The sequence below is a fragment of the Scyliorhinus canicula genome, chromosome 9, assembly GCF_902713615.1.
Source record: "Scyliorhinus canicula chromosome 9, sScyCan1.1, whole genome shotgun sequence".
Classification (NCBI taxonomy): Eukaryota; Metazoa; Chordata; class Chondrichthyes; order Carcharhiniformes; family Scyliorhinidae; genus Scyliorhinus; species Scyliorhinus canicula.
The window spans coordinates 164288164-164310421 of NC_052154.1; the positions used below are offsets into that span (position 1 = coordinate 164288164).

At 44.1% G+C, this 22258-nt stretch overlaps 1 protein-coding gene across 2 annotated transcripts in view; it reads left to right on the plus strand.

Moving 5' to 3' along the window:
* The window catches only part of LOC119971860 (vitamin D 25-hydroxylase), a 55520-nt gene that overhangs the window by 25651 nt on the left and 7611 nt on the right, over nt 1–22258 (plus strand). For both annotated transcript variants that reach the window (XM_038808094.1, XM_038808095.1), the window contains 3 exons: nt 12700–13332; nt 14368–14697; nt 15819–15990. In XM_038808094.1, the coding sequence (XP_038664022.1) occupies nt 12700–13332; nt 14368–14697; nt 15819–15990 (1135 nt within the window). The remainder of the gene's footprint in view (nt 1–12699; nt 13333–14367; nt 14698–15818; nt 15991–22258) is intronic.

Here is a 22258-nt window from a genome sequence, read left to right on the forward strand (position 1 = left end):
CCCAGGATGTCTGTGTCCAACAGGTCCTCTCGCAGTGATCGTCATGGTTGTCGTGGATATGTCCTTGTTTCCCTTCGTAAGAACTTTTGAGTTGTAGGAGCTAGATTTGTCCCCCCCCCCTCAGCTGGAATATTTCTGTCGTTCCTCTGATGGCATGAGTGTTAAGTTTGTGGTGCTTGTTTTGTTTAATTTTTTAAATACATAATAAAGTTTGTTTTTGTTTAAAAACTTGAAATCTTGTGGTGTAGTTCTGTTGGTTTTTGGATGTCGTCTTTAAGCATCAATGGTCCCTAACAGGGTCGTAATCATAGCTTTTTTAAGAAAAAAAACCAACCTGAGAAGATGCTTTTGTCATTTGCAGGGTAGTCTAGTACTTAAAAATCAAGTCCAGCAGTGAGTTGATTGCTGACAAAAAACAAATGAATGCACAGCAGAAGATCCATTTACCATTTCTCTTTTGAAAAATTATAATCAATTTGCATTTTTCGGGTGGCATGGTGGTGCAGTCGTTAGCACTGCTGCCTACACCGCTGAGGTCCCAGGTTCGATCCCGGCCCCGGGTCACTGGCCATGTGGAGTTTGCACATTCTCCCTCTGTCTGCATGGGTCTCACCCCCACAGCCCAAAGATGTGCAGGATGGGTGGATTGGTCACACTAAATTGCCCCTTAAGCGGGAAAGAATTGGGCACTCTAAATTTATAAACAAGAAAAAAAATTGCATTTTAAAAAATAATTTATTGTCAATATCGCAAGTATGGCTGAAACCACAAACCTTTATATATTCTTTTGTTTCCCCTTGCATTTCCCTGCTCTGACATGGGTGTGTTAGGGAATTCAGCGATACAGAAATTGTAGATAAAAAGCTCATATTTTGCCACAACATAATACATTGATCATGAACATGTCAACACACTTTTGTGCCTGCAAAGATTTTGAAATAATATGATGAATGAGTGTGTTGCTTAAATATCATTTATCCAGTCTGTGACGGGAAAGATCTTTCAGGAAATGGTCCTTTGTAAGCATATACGGAGAGGAAAACCTATATTAAACACAGAGTAAGTGAAAATTCTTTGTGTTTAGCCCCCTCTGCTGGTGCATCCTCAGAATTGCCATGTGTTTCACCATTTGCAGTGATTATGGTGATTCCTTCTGCAGAGGATGATTGTATTGATTGAAATTTGTTCTTATTTCTAATTATACATATTGAACTATCCTGGATAATTATTTTTGTGCTGCAATGGGGTTTCTACTGTAAGGATAAAACTGTCAGCACAGTTTGTGGCCTTCTATTATCTTGACTGGGAGAGAAGCTAAACTTTACAAACGGTATAATTTCTAATCATTAAACAATTCAACAAACTACAATCACTATCAATTATGTAAAGCCACAGCAACATCACCCTGTGGAAGATGAGCAACCAATAATTTAGGATGAACTGGCAAGGAGCTATCCAGTATGTTGGTAAACCATTTGCAACTTTCTATCTGCTGTATAAACCGAAAATGGTGGAAATACGTGCAGCGGCGTAAGGTGGCATCAGTGGAGAGGGAAACCGATTAAATGTCCCGTAACCTTCTGGCTCTCCAGCGTCGGATTCTCCTCAATGTGTCCCTCGCCGAAGTTCCCACATAAGGGTTTACCCGGCAATTGTCCAGAAGGGCTAACTTCCCCTGGACAACTGCGCTGGGCTGGGAACCATCTGACAAAGCGATTTAAAGCGTTAACAGTTTTACCTTAAAGAGTTAGAAGGAAAAGAAGCATTTAGAACTTCAGTATAACTATGTAAACGTCCAGCACAGGTCAGGTGCTGTTACTCAGGTTTCTGATTAGCTTCATTGGAACAGTTTGGAAGAGCAAATCAAAAGTCAGATGGGAGTGGGCAGAGAATTAAAATGGCAGCCAATCTGAAGCTCAAATTCACACCTGCGCAATGAGCAGAAGTGTTCAGCAGTGCAATCACTCAATCTGCTTTTAATCTCTGCAATGTACAGGACACTGTATTGTGAGTAGTGAACGCAATATTCCAAGTTGAAAGAACAACACTCTTTCACCTGGAAGAAGTGTTTGGTACCCTAGACGGTGGGAAGGTAGGTGGTGAAAGGGCATGTGTTGCATCTCCTGTGCTTGCATGGTAAGGTACTATGGAAAAGGGAGGTGGTGTTGGAGGTGATAGTAGGCTGGACGAGAGTGTCACAGAACCTTGGAATGCTGAAAAGGGAGGGAATGATGCATTTGTTTGCAGAAATAGCGAAGGATGATCTGTTGTGAAGCTGTTGGGGTGGATTGTGAGGGTAAAAGGGTCGCTATTGAAATTCTAGAAGGGGTGCAGGCAGCGTGTGGGAAATGGGATGGACATAGTGGACGGTCCTGTCAACCGTGGTGGAGAAGAATCTTCAGACGAAAGAGAAAGCACTCATATGGAAAGTGGCATCATCAGAACAGATCCAACACAAGCACTGGAAAAATGGAATAGAATCCTTACAGGAAGGAGGGTAAGATGAACGATAGTCAAGGTATCTGTGGGGGTCAGTAGGATTAACTGTTAGATGTTGGATGAGCAAAAATGGAGGGGGAAGGTGGAGTGCAGGGGAGGGGGGGTGGGGCAGAGGACTGAAGAATTACAAATATTAACACCCTTCTTCAAAACGAATAAAGGTAGCAATTACAGGTCAGGCAGTTCAATATTGGTGGGTGGAAAACTGTTAGAGACAATAATCTGAGACAAAGTTAACAGAGTCTATATGAGGACCACTTGCTTTGCTTGACAATGATTTAGACCTAGATGTGCCTAGGCACTGTAATAAGCTGCACCCAACACATGGGAGGGTCGATTGTTTTCCCCATGTGGCTCGAGGAATATCAATGCCATGAGCGCCCCTACCGGCTTACATGGCCGGTAAGCATGTTGTATGAAAGGTCGGCCAGACAGAACCCACCGACACAGGGAGAGGACCCAGCGAGGTATAATCGAGCCTGATATAAATAGTCGTACTTATAAATTAACACCTTTTTTTGTTTACCCGTCAGACTCCCCTCACCTTTATTAAAGGCAGAACTTCAGAATTTGAGATAACCCAAAATCTGGAAATATTGTGAACTCTGATGAAAACTGGGATAAATTTCAAGAGGACAGTTGATTTACAAGGAGAGACAATATTAGGAAAAGGCATAATTCAGGACGGCACGGTGGTGCAGTGGCTTGCACTGCTGGCTCGTGGCACCGAGGACCCGGGTTCGATCCAGGCCCCGGGTTGCTGTCCATGTGGGGTTTGCACATTCTCCCCCTGTCCGCATGAGTCTCACCGCAACAACCAAAGATGTGCAAGGTAGGTGGATTGGCCATGCTAAATTGCCCCTTAATTGCAAAAATTTAAAAAAAGAAAAAGGCAGAATTCTAAAGGGGGTGCAGGAACAAAGAGACTTCGGGGTTTATGCACACAAATCGTTGCAGGTGACAGGACAGTTTGAGAAATTGGTTTAAAAGAGATAGGACCAGAGGCAGACTTACACTTTTTGGGATCCCACCCTCTCCCTCTCTGCAGGGCCCCTACTTATGTCCTGCCCCCTGGTGGCGCAGCAGATGGCCCCAATGGTGTCAAGCCCCACACCCAATAATGTCATGTTCCACCCCTTGACATCAATGCCCTTCTGACTCCGCCCACCCTCAGCTTACACAATGCAAGGCACAGAAACCCAGAGGCACTGCTTAATAGCTCCAGTGCTCTTCAACTTCAGACAACAACAGGCCTGTACCATAATTGATCAATTGGAATCCAAGCCTACCTGTTGTCAGCATCGGTAGAGATGGTAAGTAGTGCAATCTGTGTGCCTTGAGGCGAGCAAACAGGAGTTGGCTGGTGAGCAAAGGGATGGAGAAATAAGCCGATTATATAACTGCAGCACAGCACAGGCCAGTGCAGGACAGAATGAGCTAATAAAAGTCCAATTAAGAGGGAAATGCTCCAATGAAGTGGAGTGTCCAGTCTGAGTCATTTATCAATAGCTTTGCTGCCAATTATCTGGCAGATGTCCGTTCATAGGCCAGAAGAGAAGAGACTTTCTCTGAAGGCTAGTATTGGGAGTGATGGGGGATGCATCCATCCAAAAGGCAGCAAATTCAACATGCACAAACAAGTGAAGATTTTGAAAGTTCCACACCAGGGTTGCGGACAACTCTGTAGAGGTGTGGCACGTACTGGTTTCAAGAGACAGCCCAGCAAAAAACGAGCAAGCTACACGTATCCAGAACTCCAACAGAGCTGCAGAATAAGAACTGGGGCAGGATTCTTCGACCCCTGGCAGGGTCAGAGAATCGCCCGGGGGGGGGGGGGGGGGCACAATTCACGCAACACTGCCCCGACGCCGGTCCACCGATTCTCCAATGACCAGAGAATTGACGCCGGCGCGGTCGGCGCGGCGCCAGTCGGGGGCAAGTCTGCGCAGCCCCCCGGCAATTCTCTGCGCACGTTGAGCCGAGTGGCCGCCAAGATAGACCAAGTCCCGCCGGCGCCGTTCACATGTGGTCCTATCCGGCGGGACCTCAGCATTCATCCTGTGGGGGGGGGGGAACGGTCTGGTTGGGGGGGGAGGGTGCGGGGGTATCCGACCCGGGGGGGGGCCTCCACCGTGGCCTGGCCCGCAATCGGGGCCTACCGATCAGCGGGCCGGCTTCTCCTGATGGGAGCATATTTTACTCCGCGCCAGGCCCTTGTAGCTCTCCGCCATGTTGAGAAGGCAACTAGCACGCATGCACTAGTTCGCGCCCGTCGTAACGCGCATGCGCAGACCCGCGGCGCCCTTTGACGCTAGCATTGGCAGCTGGAGCTGCGTGAGTCACTCCAGTGCCGTGCTGGCCCCCCTGTGAAGCGCAGGATCGCTGATCCGGGGGTCAACACTTAGCCTCAGGATCAGAGAATCCCGCCCCCGGCCTCCATGATAAACACAGCAGAAGCATTGGCAAATTCAGTAAGGTTTCAAATCACTGTGACAAAAACAGACCTCCAATGTGTCATCATGCAAAGAGACTGCACATTCAGACCAAAATTATTCCCAAGTATTCAAAACATTGTGGTTGAAATGTCCGAATGGACTGAGCTGCCTTTTATTGACTCTCAATCCGGGTCCACACCAGTTGAACCTCATTTGGTGGGTGCTGAAGTAATGGAGCGCCCAGCAGAAGCAAAACCATGGGAATCCCCATCCAACTGCAAAGTTGAGGAATGCCAAATGGAATTTTATGTCGACTCCCAAGAGGGTGGATTGTTTGTTGGGGAAGAAACAGGGACGGAACAAATACTGGAATTTCCTGTCAGCTCGGGTGGCCGTACCTCCAGCCCCTGGCTGGCTGTCAAGCTTCATCCTGCTGGCTATCTGGCCTGGCTTCTGCTCTCTCGCTGCCCAGCTCTCTCACTCTCAGCCCTGGCGTCAGGGACTGGTCGAGTTGCCCCGCTGGCAGCTCCCCAAGAACCACAATGCCGCCGTTTGCCTGGCCTTTGCACCACCCGGTAGTCGAATCTGACTTTGACTCTCAAATGGCAGAATTCTCGGACAAGTTCCCAAAAGTGAAAATTCCCCTTGCTTTTCAAACAGTGGAATCTCTGGATGAAAGCCAGCAAATGAAATACCCCATTGAACTGCAAGAAACAGAGCCCATTTGAAAATCAGCAGCTTCAACAATCCCTCTCTGAATTCAAAGTAATGCAATCAAAGGTCATAGATTGAACGGCCAATAGCAAACATGCTGGATCAGGAATGGTATTTCCTGATTGGTTTCAAAAGTTGGATCCTCCAGCTCCTCGCAGGATTACTAAATCACCTCTAAAGCCAGGGATAGTTAGCCCCCAGCAGATGGAACTGCAGATCGACACCTCAGAGAAATTATCACAGCTTGACAGAAAACTGGAAGGTCTTTATCAAAGGTAAAGCTCACGGTAGAATGCCCCATTCAAGCATTCCCAGCAGAATCCCAAATAGGAGAATTGGAACACAGCATGGACAATGCTGTTGCTTTATAGACGATAACAACTGGACCTTGTTTTCAATGAAAACTAACTGATTTCCAAGTTGATATTCCAAAGTGCAATTGGTTGCTGCCCAGCCCTCTCACTCCCCATCCTGGCCTCTCGTTGAGTCGCCATTCCCCAAAAACTGCACCTCTGGTGCCTGCCTGGCTCTGGCACATCCCGACTACTTATACCTTTCTCTCGGATGGCCGTACCTCGATCCTGAGGTCAGTGGGTGCTCCTGGCTGGCTGCCTGGCTGCAGCTGCTGGCTATCTGGCCTAGCCTCTGCTCTCTCGCTGCCCTCTCCGGTTGCTGCTCAGCCCTGGCCTCAGACACTGGTCGAGTGACCCCGCTGGCCACTGCTCCCCAGCAACCACAATGCTGGCACTTGCCTGGCCTTTGCATCTCCCCTCTCGGATCTTGCTCGAGTGGCCACGCCTCAAGCCTTGACGACCATGTAAGCTCCTGCTTGGCTGCTGGCTTTATCTGGCCTGGCCTCTGTCCTTTGGTTGGTTGCCCATCTGCCCACCTTAACGTTGGCCTGGAGGTCAAGAAACACCTTGCTGCATCCCTCAATGGCCGTTGGCCAGCCCCACCTCACTGAAGGCTTTGCAGACTCGAACCCTCAAGTTAGGTTTGTGACGTCACTTTTGCCTCAGGCTGCCCACCGGGTCGAATGTCAGGAACCTGGCTGCAGCTTCACTCAATCAGAAACCTCACACCAATTCAGGAGATCCGTCTGAAGTGCTCTAAGTCTCCTCAATCTCTCAACACCTGACAAACTGTTTTCCCGCTCTAAAGTGGAGTCCGTCAATCAGAGCCCACCTACTGTATTGCCTGTTGATCGGCTCATTTGGGTCTATCAGCAAATTCAGAGCTACAGGCTTTGATTGGTGCTCCCACGCCACTGTCGCTGTCTTGTTATACTCTTGGCGTAGCATAAGCTGCTTCCTTGATGTTCACTCTGACAAAGGAAGGTTCAGACGTGGAGATAACTTCAACACGTTTATTAAACTATTTACAATTCTCCTACTCGGATTCGCCACTACTGTTAATCCTTCTATAGCTACTCAGACTGACGAACCAGTCTGCTACAATCCACGTGGTGGGTGTGATGTTGAATCAACCCTGTGTCTGTACTCACTGAGTGTCTCCAATGGAAAGAGAAAGATCATGTGTGCTGTGTCCTTTATATATGGGTTGGTGTAATGCCCCCCTGTGATAGTGTCACCTCTGTGTGTATCGTGAATGCCCATTGGTCGTGTCCAATCTTACTGACGTATTGGTTGAGTGTCTGTGTGTCATGTCTCTGATGCTCCCTCTAGTGTCTATCTAGTCTACATGTACTTATATTAACCCCTTGTGTATCTACAGTGATGCATATCACCACAGTCACCTCTCAGTATCCCCACCACCCCGCATTAGCCAGGGCCTTGCGCTGATGTGCTGTGTGTTTCATTGTAAGTCCACCTCTACATATGATTCTGGACTTTATAAATAGAGGAAGTTATGATGAACCTTTATAGAACTCTGATGCTGCCTTAACTGAACTGGATCATTGTGTCCAGTTCCGGGTACTGCATTATAGGAAGAATGTGAAGGCTTTAGAGAGGATACAGAAAAGATTGATGAGAATGGTTCCAGGGTTAAGGGGTTTCAGTTACATGGATAGCTTGGATAAAGTGGATTGTTCTCCTTAGGGAATCAAACGTTGAGAGGAAATTTGATAGAAGTGTTCAAAGTGACAGAGTAGATAGAAACCTTCTGTGCTGTAAGTATTCAATGATTCCATAATGCTAAATCATGTCTAATCCAGTCAACTGAATAATTTATGATTAACCATTCACAGGGAACAAAACCTTTTGCTTCTCGAGGTCAATCAGGTGACATTTGCAAGTTCCCCTCCAAGCCACGCACCATCTTTGCCATTCCTTCCTAGTCACTGGGTCAAAAACCATGATCTCCCTCGAACAGCACCGTGGGTATCTCTGCAGCCATTCAAATCGACAGCTCACGGCTAGTTTCTCAAGGACAAATAGGTTGGGGCAACAAACTCTGAGCCCTGCCAGCGATGTTCACGTCCCATGAAAATAAAACAATTGATGTTAAAATATGGGACTGGAAAGAGGAAGTAAAATTTTCCTGCCAGATTTTTGGGCAATTCCAATTTGGATAAGAGGACCTGGGAATGAGGCTGCGATCTTTCATTCCCAATTTATTGACCACATGGTTTACTGTTTTTTTTCTGAGCAGGTGGCAGAATCACCTCTATAAAAATGGTCATGCATTGAAATGAGATGATGAAAACGTGGGGCATTTCATTACCAGCTAATTTACACTGCTGCTTCTTTTTTTAGAACAGTACAGCACAGAACAGAACAGGCCCTTCGGCCCTCGATGTTGTGCCGAGCCATGATCACCCTACTCAAACCCACGTATCCATCCTACACCCGTAACCCAACAACCCCCCCTTAACCTTACTTTTTTTTTAGGACACTACGGGCAATTTAGCATGGCCAATCCACCTCACCCGCACATCTTTGGACTGTGGGAGGAAACCGGAGCACCCGGAGGAAACCCACGCACACACGGGGAGGATGTGCAGACTCCGCACAGACAGTGACCCAGCCGGGAATCGAACCTGGGACCCTGGAGCTGTGAAGCATTTATGCTAACCACCATGCTACCGTGCATATTGACTTCATTCCACTGCTATCTGGCTATCCATTTTTGGATATTATCTCCGTTCTCGTCACCGATGGCCAGATTTGTCTTGCCCAAGTCAAGAACTCTTGAAGTTCACTTTTCCAAAGCTACCTTATTGCCTCAGATTATCCCGAGCGAAGCAGACTGTTCCAGCCCCCTTTTCAGCACAGTTATCGCTTCTTCAAGCTCTTCTTCCTCTGCTCTTGGGGCGGAATTTAATCCAGGTGATGGGGACTTGACTGCCAACTCGAGAGGCATTCCCTATTCGGGAAGGCCTGCTGGTATTAAGTGTCAATCAGGCACTTAGGTGAAGAGCAGAGCCCCACGGACCGCAATCCCCTTCCATCCCCATCCCCCTGGCCCCATCTTCCCCAATCGCTGCAGGCCAGTCAGAGGTTGGCAGCTCCTTGTTGCCATCAGTGCTAAGGAAATCGCCGAAAGATTGATCCTAGACCTTCTCCCTCTTCCTTGCCCACCAACTGACCCTTGGGAAAGTCATCTGTTAGTGCAGGGTCAGCTTTCACATGCATATTGGCAACATCCAGTTCGAACTCTCCATCCCTTTTGTCGACTATTTGATATCATCCATTCTATCAGAATGCCTTTTTGACATTAAGTTAGTTGGTTAATGGGCAGAACACAGAGTAGAAACAAAAGGATAATTTTCAGGTTGGCAAGCTGTAACTAGTTAGGAATTCAAGGTTCCGTGCTCGGACCTCAACTATTTACAATCTATCTCAATGACTGAATTGAGAATACCCAGGGTAATGTTTCCAACTTTGCTGCTGGTAGCAAATGATTGAAGGGAAAGTAAACTTTGAGGAGGATGTAAAGAGGCGGCAAAGGGGAATAGCCAAGTTGAGTGAATGTGGAAGAATATGGCAGATGAAATATAATGCAGAGAAATGTGATGTCATCCACCTTGGTGGGAAAAGTAGAAAAGAAAATTACTTTTAAATGGTGATAGACTTGCAAGTGTTCATGTTCAGAGGGTCCACGTGCACCTATCACAGAAAGTTAAGTTGCAGATACAGCATGCAATTAGGGAAGCAAAATGTATATTAACCTTTTATTCCAAAATGAATGAAGTACAAGAGTAAATAAGTCTTACTACAATTATAGAGGACCTTGGTGAGACCACACCTGGAATACTGTATTCAGTTCTGGTCTCACTCCCCTGCCTTTTCTCCGTAGTCTTTCAGATCGCTTCTCTTCAGGTGCTTAACCAATTCCCCTCTGAAAGCCAAGATTGAATCTGTCTCAACCGCAGTCTTAGGCAGGACATTCCAGATCCGAACCGCTTGCTGCATTAATAAAAAATCAATCACTTTAAATTGGTTCCCTGTGCTCTTTGGCAGTTGTGCAAGTCTCCTCATGATTTGGAACACCTCAACCAAATCTCTCCTCTAAAGAGAACAGTCCAGTGTGTTGTCAATTTACCCAGGTAACCAAAATCTCTCATTCCTGAAACTATTCCTGCAAATGTACTCTCTCTGATGCTTTTACATTCTTCCTAAACTGGGACACAGGGCACTAATTGAGGCTGAACCAGTGCTTTATAAAGGTTCATTGTAACATCCTGAGGGTTACCATTGATCAGAAACTGAACTGGACGAGCCACATTAATACTGTGGCAACCAAGGCAGGTCAAAGGCTAAGTATCCTACGGCGAGTAAAACTTACCTCCTGACGCCACAAAGCCTGTCCACCACCTGCAAGACATGTCAGGAGTGTAATGGAATACTCTCCACTTGCCTGGATGAATGCAGCTCCAACAACACTCAAGAAGCTCAACACCATCCCAGACAAAGCAGCCGCTTGATTGCTCCTCCTTCCACAAACATTCAGCCCCTCCACCACTGACGAACAGTGACAGCCGTGTGTACCATCTACCAGATGCACCGCAGTAACGCACCAAGGTTCCTTAGAGAGCACCTTCCAAACCTACCATCTAGAAGGACAAGAGCAGCAGCTACCTTGGAACCCCACCACCTGGATATTCCCCTCCAGATCACTCACCACCCTGACATGGAAATATATCACCGTTTCTTCATTATTACTCGGCCAAAATCCTGGAACTCCCTCTCTCACAGCACAGTGGGTATACCTACATCTGAAGGACAGCAGTGGTTCAAGAAGGCAACTTACCACCACCTTCTGAAGGGCAACATGTGATGGGCAATAAATGCTGGCTGAACCAGTAACGCCCGCATCCCGTAAATTAATTTTAAAAAACCTTCTTGCTTTTGTACTTGATACCTCTATTTATGAAGCCCAGGCTCCTCTATGCTTTAATGACTGTCTTCTCCACCCGCACTGCCATGTTTAATGATCTGTACATATAACCATCCCAGGTCCCTCTAGTTCTGCACCCCTGTATTTTATATTGCCTTACCTCTTTGCATCACTTCACATTCCTCTGCATTAAATTTCATCTGCCTCGTGTCTGTCGATTCCACCGGCCTGCCTATTTCTTCTTTCCTCCTCATAGTTCACAATACTTTGAAATTTTGTGTCACTGCAAATCACTGGCCCAGTTAGGTTTCTGATCAATGGTAACTGCTGGGAGGTGACAATGGGAATTTTGCAATGGAAATGCCTTTGAACGTCGGGTGAGAATGTTGGATTCTCTCTGGTTGGAAACGGTCATTGCCTGACACTTGTATGACACAACTGCAATTTACCACTTATTAGCCCAAGCCTGAATGTTGTCCAGATCTTGCTGCATGAATGCATTGACTGCTTCAGTATCTGAGGAGTTACAAATGGTACTGAACAGTGTGCAATCATCAGCAATATCCCTACATTTGACCTCATGTTGGAGGTGAGGTTATTAATGAAGGAGCTGAAGATAGTTCAGTTTACGAACCCCTGCAGCAAAGTCTTTGGGCTGATGATTGACCTTCAACAACCATAACCATGCTTCAGCCTTGTCTTTTACACTGATGTGCTGAGCTACTCCATCAGTGAGGTTGGGGAGGTTTGTGGAGCCTTCTTATTATTGTTCATTGTTATCCGTGGCTGGGTGTGGCAGGCCACCTGAGCTTTGATCTGACCTGTTGGTTGTGTGGTCACTCAACTCTGTTTATAGCATACTGCTACTGTTCAGCTGTCTTGTAGCTTCACTAGGTTGGCACCTCATCTTTATGAATGCCGGGTGCTACTCCTGGCATTCTCTCTGACACACCTCATTGAGAGAGGGTTGGTTCCTTGCTTCATGGCAATATTACAATGAGGATATGCTGGGCCATGAGGTTACATATTGTAATTGATAACAATTTTGCTGTTGCTGGTGGCCTTCAGCCCTTCATGAATGCCCAGTTCGAAGTTGCTACATCTGCCCTGGATCAATCCCATTTAGCATTGTGGTCGTGTGATCGAAGATACCCTCAGTGTGCAGATGGGACTTTGTTGCCATAAGCATTGTCAGATGGTCACTCCTACCAATACTGTCATGGACAGATGCACCTGCACGGCAGGTAGATAGGCAAAGATACCGTCAACCTATCTTGTCATATGTGTCCTTCAGGACTCGGCCAGCTCAGTCAGCAGTAGCGTTACCAAGTCACTGTTGGTGATGGACACTGAAGCCCCCTACCCAGAGCATATTCTGTGCCCTTTCTACCCTACGTGCTTCTTCCAAGTGATGTTTAACATAGAGGAGATCGTTATTCATCAGCTGAGGGAGGGCAGTTGGCAATGAGCAAGAGATTTCCATGCTCATGTTTCGCTTGATGCTTGGAGGCTTCATGGGTTCTGGAATTAATGGTGGGGATTTGCAAGGCTATCTCTGCTGAATGTGTACCTCTGTGTTGTCATCTCTGGAGGGTCTGTCCTACAGTGGGATTGTTACACTAGAAAATAAGTTGACCATGCTAATCCATTGAGTCTGAGACCAATCCTAATCTTGATAATTTCTGTTAGTTAACTTAATGGTATTGAAGAGTGCATCAATATTGTTTTTTTTTTATTGTTCTATTCCTAGGGCTTTTGAACTCCAAATATGGTCGAGGTTGGACTGACCATCGTAAGATTGCTGTCAATTGCTTTCGTTGTTTTGGACCAGGACAAAAAGGCTTTGAAAACAAAATATCTGAGGAATGCATGTTTTTTTTAGATGCTATTGACACATACAAGGGAAAGCCATTTGATGCCAAGTGCCTTGTAACTAATGCAGTTTCCAACATCACAAACTTGATTATTTTTGGAGAGCGTTTCACATATGATGATACAGAGTATCAGCATATGATTGAGATATTTAGTGAAAATATTGAATTGGCAGCAAGTGTATGGGCATTCTTGTATAATGCTTTCCCTTGGATTGGCATCCTGCCTTTTGGAAAACATCAGCGTTTGTTTAAAAATGCAGCAAAAGTGTATGACTTCCTGCAGAAGATAATACAACGGTTTTCGCAAAACAGAGCCTCTCAGAAACCCCGGCATCTCATTGATTCATATTTGGATGAATTGGAAAAGAACATTAATGATGCTGAATCGTCCTTATCCACAGAAAACTTAATTTTTACTGTTGGGGAACTTATTATAGCTGGAACTGAGACTACAACTAATGCACTTCGATGGGCCATCTTGTACATGGCACTGTACCCAAATATTCAAGGTGAGAGAACAATCATAGACGTTCAACAGATATTATGAGGTGATAGAGTACTTAATGACAATTCTTATTGTGAATTTCAACCATCTTCTTTCTGACTTTAGTCCTTCTGGGAAAACCTTAACCCAACCTAAATTTAAATGATTAAATATCAAAACTCACTTGAATTCATTGGCAAAGTGCAGTTGTCATTCTATTAAATCTTGCCATTCAGTTCTACTAGAAAATTTAAGACATCATTTGTTCAGTGGAGTTGCCTTGCAATAGCTTAAAAGGCGAATTTTGTATTGCAAGCTTATTTTTGCCACTGTAAATTACTGTAAGTGGAGAAAAATATTTATTCAAGTGAACAATAGTGAATTCTTGAGGTTCCACATGTGGCGAGATCTTCCAGCTGTTCACATCAGTGGGATGGTCTGGTCCCACTGACGGCGCAGTCCCGCCGCGAGCTTCCCAGTGAAAGCATGGATTCAATAGGAAATCCCATTGACCATGGTGGGATCAGAAAACCCACTGCCGGCCAACGGTTTGCAGTGTTGCTAAACTCATCAACATATCAAAAGCACAAGTTCTATCAATAGAACCAAACTGTTCCTGCCTTCAAGCAGTTTACATTTTCCCATTGGTTTCAACAATATATTAAATATTTAAATATTAAATATATTAAAATATTATTCACTTGAGGAAGGAGCTGCGCTCTGAAAGATAGTGATTCGAAACAAACCTGTTGGACTTTGACCTGGTGTTGTAAGACTTCTTACTGTGCCCACCCCGGTCCAACGCCGGCATCATTGAAAATATGTAACCAGCAGAAAACATGCCAATTTATTGGATTTCTCTGAAAGTTTTCAGACAGCTTAAACAGTGGAAGATTTCAATGTCATTTGAACATCTCAATCAGCTTAGTACTTTCTTAGCTATTCCCACTCAACCCCTATCATTTACATCATAGTTCTAAAGTGCTCTTAAGTTTAAGTGTATTTTCGCAAATGTATTGCAAAATAAATCACTAAGGTTTCTTATTTGTGCCCATGGCAGAAAAAGTACACCGAGAAATTGATACTGTTGTGGGAAAAAATCAAATACCTTCTCTGGAAAACAAGTCACAGATGCCGTACACAGAGGCAGTTTTGCACGAGGTTCTTAGATTTTGCAATATAGCTCCACTTGGTATTTTCCGTGCAACTGCCAAAAATACTGTTGTTCGAGGTTATACCATTCCAAAGGGAACAACAGTTATAACAAATCTTTACTCTGTACACTTCGACGAGAAATATTGGAGCACTCCTGACATATTTTGTCCCGAGAGATTCCTGGACAACAACAAACAATTTGCAAAGAAGGAAGCATTTGTCCCATTTTCTGTTGGTAAGTAATTAGCTATGTGAAAGCAATGTTGCATTTTGATAAGGAAGTGGTGCATTTGAATTAGGCAGAGCAATATATGCTGGCATAATTTCGAAATTTTAAAAATCTTTTGCATTAGTGAGCATTGTTGAATAATTTATGAAATGCTTTCAAAATAAGAGTATCTCTTTAGTGACGATACTGCTTCCATACCATAGCTGTCATGGAAAGAGGTATGCTTTACTCAATCAGGAACAAACATGTTAAAACGTGTATCTATGGAACTTTCCAAATGGTTCAATGGTAAAAGGAGCAGACATATAGACTGGATAGTCCCCAGTTCAAAGTTAGCTGAGGGTACAATTGTTTCGAAGAAAAAACTTAGCCAAAGTTTCTGCTCCTGAATACCATCTGTTAGATGCTATTGTAAAGTAGGTGTATAAAGATGTCCAGCGAGAACAGGATGCATTTGAGCAGCTTGCAAGCAGAGATTACAGAATAGAAAATGCATTTGTGTGGTTACTAGTGAGTTACTTGTTTTTGTATAATAATATCTCATTTAGATACAGAGCTTCCAAGAGCTAAGTGGAACAAATAAACTTTTTGAAAGTGGTTTAAGGTTTCCCAGGTTTGGAGTTGGATAATGTTCTCATAGTATCCTAATATCGTATTGACAGCATAATTACGTTTCTAAGTGTTCATTTGAAAACATTTGTGAATTTTCACACCTTATCTCAAACAACAACTAAAATGGAGGATTGCGAATCCGTACTTACAAAGGTTTGTTTACAGTGCCAGAAGGGTTGTTTGACAATAATTAAGAGTTATCACACCATTAACGGGATACAATGACAATTTCAATTGCATCTGTGACGGGAGTACAGGAGTTTCACACTGTTCGCATGCAGTGGCACATTCTGGATTTGCACATTTAACTTCACAAGTCTACAATTTGATGTTCCGTTTTCACATCAAAAAAAGATGATAACCTTGCTGTTATTTTCATAGTCATATCTCACACATAGGGCAGCATTGGGGTGAGCAATTTGGAATTCTTTGGGGAGGAAGAAGAGTTATTACACAATGAGATGGGTTTCATTTTCCTGAACTGAGTAACTAGTCATCCATTCTATTTTTCATAGGACGAAGGCATTGTCTTGGAGAACAGCTTGCAAGAATGGAGCTATTTCTATTTTTTACCATGTTATTGCAACGATTTCATCTTCATTTTCCACCGGGAACTATTCCAAATCTGAAACCTAAACTGGGAATGACACTGCAGCCTCATCCATATCTCATCTCAGCTGAAAGGCGGTGAGGTGCAAGGGAATTTTAATCTCGATAAATACCTATTAAAACAAATAAATTCATAATGGTGGGGGGTGGGTGGAGAAAGTGGAACCCAATGTTTTAAATGTTTGGTGGAGCTGAAATTCTCTTGTTTTTCTCAGTCTGTGATTTTACCTTGTGATATAACCAATCCTACATTGAAGTAGTGTGCAATGAAATCATTCAGCAAATAATGCCAGCTCTTTAAAAAGTACAATCCATTCATGCACTCCTCTGCTCTTTCCCCATAGTCCAGCAAATCTCTCCTTTTCAAGAATACAGATAATTATATTTTGAAAATTTGTCTCGAGTCTGCTTCCACCATTTTTCAGGCAATGAAGTCCAAATCATAAGAATAGTCTTTCTAATAATCTTTATTGGTGTCACAAGTAGGCTTACATTAATCCTGCAATGAAGTTACTGTGAAAATTCCCTCGTCACCACACTCGGGGGCCTGTTCGGGTACATTGAGGGAGAATCAGAATGACCAATTCACCGAGCAAGCACATCTTTTGGGACTTGTGGGAGGAAACCAGAGCACCCGGAGGAAACCCACGCAGACACAAGGAGAACTTGCAAACTCCGCACAGACAGTGACCAAAGCCAGGAATCGAACCTGGGACACCGGCGCTGTGAAGCAACACCGCTGACCATTGTGCTAACGTGCCACCCATACCTACCTGCTCATTTCCCTCTTAGCTCTTTTGACAGTTATCTGAAATTCGTGATTAACCATTCTCCTGCCAACGGAAACAGCTTCACCTCATTAATAGAGGGGTTTTGATAGAATAAAACTTTCCCTTAAATTTCTAAGGCATCCCTAGTCTCTCCACATACTGAAGTCGGCTCATCCCTGTTAACGTTCTAATAAATCTCCTCTGTACCCTTGCTCAAGCCTTGATCTAAGTTAGAAACGGTGATCCCAGAAGTGGACAGAATGCAGATGTGGCCTAACCAATCATTTATAATGATTTGGCATCACTTCCTTGCTTTTGGATTCTGTGCCTCTACAAAGTCAAGCATGTTTTTAACAGCCATATCAACTGTTTGTAGCTCTTTCAAAGAGCATAATGTGCTGAATAGTTACGTTGTTCAATGATTTATGCTAACTTGTCATTCAACCTTCAAAGAATTGTATATATATTAGCTCCCAACCATCTTTGTTCTTGCACCCTCTTTAAAATTGCACAAGTTTGTTAATTTAGCCTCTCCTTGTTTTTCTTTTTGAAATACCATCACTCCACATTTCTTTACATTAGACCTGCAAAAGTCATTCGTAGTATCTTTAAATTGGGCTGTTAAGACTAGCAGTTGCATTGCTGTGTCAGCTATAACTACAATGCAGAACATGAAATAGTTAAGTTGGTTCATGTGAGAAAATAGCCTTGCGCCTAAGTTTTAACAGTTTCTGGTAAATGCAGATTCATCTCTAACTTCTGTACTCAATTTAATGCAAGTAATCAGTTCCCAAACTTCAGCCAGCAGTGCTCTATTAGCAACTACTTTATAATACGCAAGTATGGTCCTCCATGGCCAGATCACCTTCCTTTCTCGAAGGAAGCCCTTTATTTTGGTGGCCCAGTGAAGACGGGATAAGAATAATCTGCTGGCTGTCTCTCGCTTCATAAGTGATGTATATTCGGGATCATGAGTTTCTGCCATGGGTCTACATACAACTGAGTAGAGTAATTCTTAACCCGCAGATCTTTGGGGACAGTGGGGAGGATGTCCCATGAGGTGGTGGGATCTGAAGAGCAGGATTAACTTCCTTTCTTTCCTTCTCTACCACCATTCTGCGTCATTGTTAACGTTTTCGGGCTCAAAGAGTGACAGGTTGTCGGACAGGTTTTTGCCTTTCTGAACAATTGATAGCAAGCTTCTCCCAGTCATTAATGTCAATGCCACCTCACTTCAAGGAGAGCTCCATTATATTGGAAGTGTTCTCTTTGTCCCCTCTTGGAAGATTGGCCATTTGAAGAGTAAGGAGTACATGACTTGTGAGAGAAGACAGTTTTCAACCATCTGGCTAGTCTACCAAAGTTGATTTTTGATTGAGTTTTGCCTGAATGCTTGTGAAGCTGGTTTCAAGAAAGATGTTAGGATTTGTTCAAACTGTCCCCCCCATTTAATCGAACAGATATGAATCATATGTAGAAAAGCAGTGCACTCCTATATACAATCACTCTTCTGGCAAAGGCATTTTCATATTGTCTCGAACAGAACCTCTTCTGCTGATCGGAGTTAACATGTCAATTGTGGGATTGGCTACATTACTGTTTCAAATCATCTTGTTAAAAAATTTAGTAGTCGAAGCAAAATGAGAAGAAGAAAACATACAATATAATCTCTGACATTAAGTACAATATGGTTGTAGTAGTCAGAATTTTGTTTGACCTTTTCCACCCTGTTCTTGGCATTGGTGTCAGTGTTCACATGTTTCGCTACCAATCAGTTTGTTATAAGTTTGCATAATTAAATATATGAAGCACTTTTTGCATCAGAATTTATTCCTGGAAGATCTGAGAGCCTGTGTGCGTATAAAACAAGTGTGAAAAGCAAGAGCTGGGTAACAGAAAGCAAAATAAGGCTGTGGAATGATATTCCGGCCTTGGAACTGATGTAGAAAACATGGCAACTTTCAAGAACAGGTTGTTGAAGGAAAATAGAAGTACCTGTGGAGTATGGAGGAACAGGGGATTAAGACTACCATTTGTGTGAAGCATAAGCACACATAACAGAAAGGAGTGAGAGTCGGTGATTCGGCCCTTCCAGCCTTCTCCACCATTCAAAATGATCACAGTGATCTTCTGCTTCAACTTCACCTTCCCCCACTATTCACATCTCCCTGAAATGAACACAAACAGCGGTCAAGGTGTTCACGGCTTGTGTTCTAACTGCTATGAATGTAATTCTATGATTCCGCTTGAATTATCAGCTATTTTCATGTAACTTGTTTTATACAGTATTTTTTAAAGATTCTGCTTTTTGAGAAATATTAAATATATAACATAGAATAAAATAAGGTTATTTATATTCACGGTGCATGTGGTTTCTTTGACTATAGTTTCCATTTTCTTCCTCTTTGAGAACTCGGTTGATTAATTACCGTTCACAATAAACAAACTGAAAGACATCCAAAAACCTCCAGTCTCCTGTTTAGCTGTGTTCTTGCACCACAGGAGCTGAAAGTATTTTAATGATGGTAACTGTACAACTAGAAAATAGTAACTTGAAACTTTCTCCACTGTAATGTACCTCCAATGACAGAGCACCTACTGAAAACAATCACCACACAGGTCTACTTGCAATTCTTGACAATGCCGAAAGACAATGTTTTGGATTGTTTTCTCCATGAGAATTAGGAAGTGTTGCGAAATTTGTTTTAACATTCCACATTTGACCTTGTTTGCTTTCCCTGCTTCTTTCCCTGATTACAACGGGTTGTGGTTGCAAAGCTTTGCACTGAACAAGTTTCATCTCCAGAGCGGTGGATAGAAATGTCCCAATGCCGATTTGTATAGAAAGCTGATCAGTTCCAAACTTGCTCAGTCGGCTGCGTTTCAAAAGACAATCTCCTTGGAACATTAAAGTTTTCCATGTTCAACTTTCCTAAAAGGTTTCATTCAGAGGAGAATGCTCAAAGAATGATGCAGCGTGGCTTGCTCCCACAAGTCCTGAAAGACGTGCTATTCGGTGAATTCTCCCTCTGCGTACCCGAACAGGCACCGGTCTGTGGCAACCAGGGGATTTTCACAGTAGCTTCATTGCAGTGTTACTGTAAGCCTACTTGTGACAATAATAAAGATTCTTCTTACTATTGTTAAGACAATGCAATATTAGCCTTTAACATGAGTGAAGCAAGTTTCAGTTCGGTGCAGGATCAATTTGGTGCCCAATTATCCTTCAAACAACGAGGGTGTTAGAAGTTGCCATACATTGTGATTATTTAGGAAACATTATTTAGGAAAGTCCCTAGCTGATAAAACTATCATATTTACTTGCATTACGTTAGTCCGTCACCATCAAAAAAAGATTCAAGAGAAACAATGAGCGGGATTCAGCAAACATAAAACAAAGTCTGCTTTTGGGCATGTCTGATGGGGTGTTCCTTGATGTCTGCAGTGCCGAGATTCACGCTGCTGTTCACCAGCACTTTGCCAGTTTTTTTGGACCTCGGGAGTTTCTCTCCGTCAAGGCCACACTATAGCAGATTTCCTGCTCTGGAGAGTTGACCTCGCCAACAAGACCAGCTCCTCACTGACATTTTGACCGATTACCATGATCTCTGCACACATCCTTTCAGCACCCCCCCCCTTCCCTCTTCCCCATGGGCAAGGTCCCCCGGGCCCGACCCTTGGCAATGCAAACCAGACGCACATGCACCTTGGCACTGCCAGGTTGATGATGCCCAGGTGCCAAGTGAAGCATCAGTCACCAAACACCTGCCCTGTCACCAAACACCCAGGGATCTCTAAAGGTATTCAAGGTGGCATCATGCCTGCTCCACTTTTGTGGAAACCGTGCTAAACGGTGACCGGTTGAAGTCTTGTGGGTGAGGCCATTAACCCCGGGGCGTTCGGGTGCTTAAATGAGTCCAATGGCTCTCTTAAATATGCTCACCTGGATCATGCCCGGCACAGAGCCCAATTTGAGGCTATTGCGGGATTCACCCATTACGCGCAGTGGGGAACACAGGTGGCTGTATTGCGCACGATTTCCGTTCACACAGAGACAAATAGCACTGTTTCCTACCCGAGTGCCATTTACTATGACTTTGGCTCCTGGTAGTCCTGCAGCCTACATAACGCTGTGCAGACTGGTTGATGCTTTATGGTAATAGTGTTGCAAAAGAGCATCTGCCACATGCTGCAGTTTTTTTCTACCTGTCTAGTTTGGAGTGAAAGGGAGTAAAAGGGGGAGTGTATTGAGGGTTAAAAGTGAGGGGCAAGAAGAATAGATAGTTCAAAGCAGGAGACAGAGGTAGCAATAGAGGTGAGGAAATATAGGACATGGAGTTTGAATGTGATGGGGCAAGACACAGTAGGTGCAATGTGTGCATGCAAACATTTTCTCGTCGAATGGAATATAAAATTATCTTCTGGAAAATATGCTCAGTTCCTACTCTGAAGTTTCTGATGGTTAACAAATTTCACTTCTGGTAAATGAAAATTTCTACATGAACAGTTTTCCATTATACTGGTTATTAAAGTATCTAATTGACACCAGTAACTGCATTGCTAAATCACATTGATCAACAATAAGTAAGAAAGTTTCACCGATGTCTTGCTAATTACAAAAGAACTAGTAAATCACAAGGGGAGTGCTGGAAATGATGAAAATATCACCGTTGTGACTTGTTTTTCAGTGTTGGCTATGGCTCATGTGGTAGAACTCTTGCTGATGAGTCACAAGGTTGTGGATTCTACCTCAAAGTCCTACGTGCAAAATCTAGTCTGCGCTGCTTTCATTATCATAGAGTCTACAGTGCAGAAGGAGGCCATTCTGCCTATTGAATCTGATCCGACTCTTGGAAAGAACACCCTACTTAAGCCCACACCTCCATCCTATCCCGTAACCCAGTTACTCCACCTACCTTTTTCTTTGGAAACTTGGGGAAATTTATCATGGCCAATCCACCTAGCCTGCACATCTTTGGGTTGTGGGAGGAAACCGAAGCACCTGGAGGAAACCCATGCAGACCATAAGACATAGGAGCAGAATTAGGCCACTCGGCCCATCAAGTCTGCTCCGCCATTCAATCGTGGCTGATATTTTTCTCATCCCCATTCTCCTGCCTTCTCCCCATAACCCCTGATCCCCTTGTTAATCAAGAACCTACCTATCTCTGTCTTCAGTATTTAGACCTCCACAGCCTTCTGCGGCAAAGAGTTCCACCAATTCACCACCCTCTGGCTGAAGAAATGACTCCTCATCCCTGTTTTCAAGGATCATCCCTTTAGACTGAGATTGTGTTCTCTGCTTCTAGTTTTTCCTACAAGTGGAAACATCCTCTCCATGTCCACTCTATCCGGACATGGGGGAATATGCACGCACTGCACAGACACTGACCCAATCCGGGAATCAAACCTGGGAGCCTGGAGCTGTGAAGCTACAGTGCTAACCGCTATGCTATCGTGCCGCCACCGTACTGAAGGAGTGCTGTATGGCTGGAGGTGCTATCTTTTGAATGTGATGATAAACCAAGTCTGCCCTTTCAGGTGGTTAGAAAATATCCTACAACACTATTTCAAAG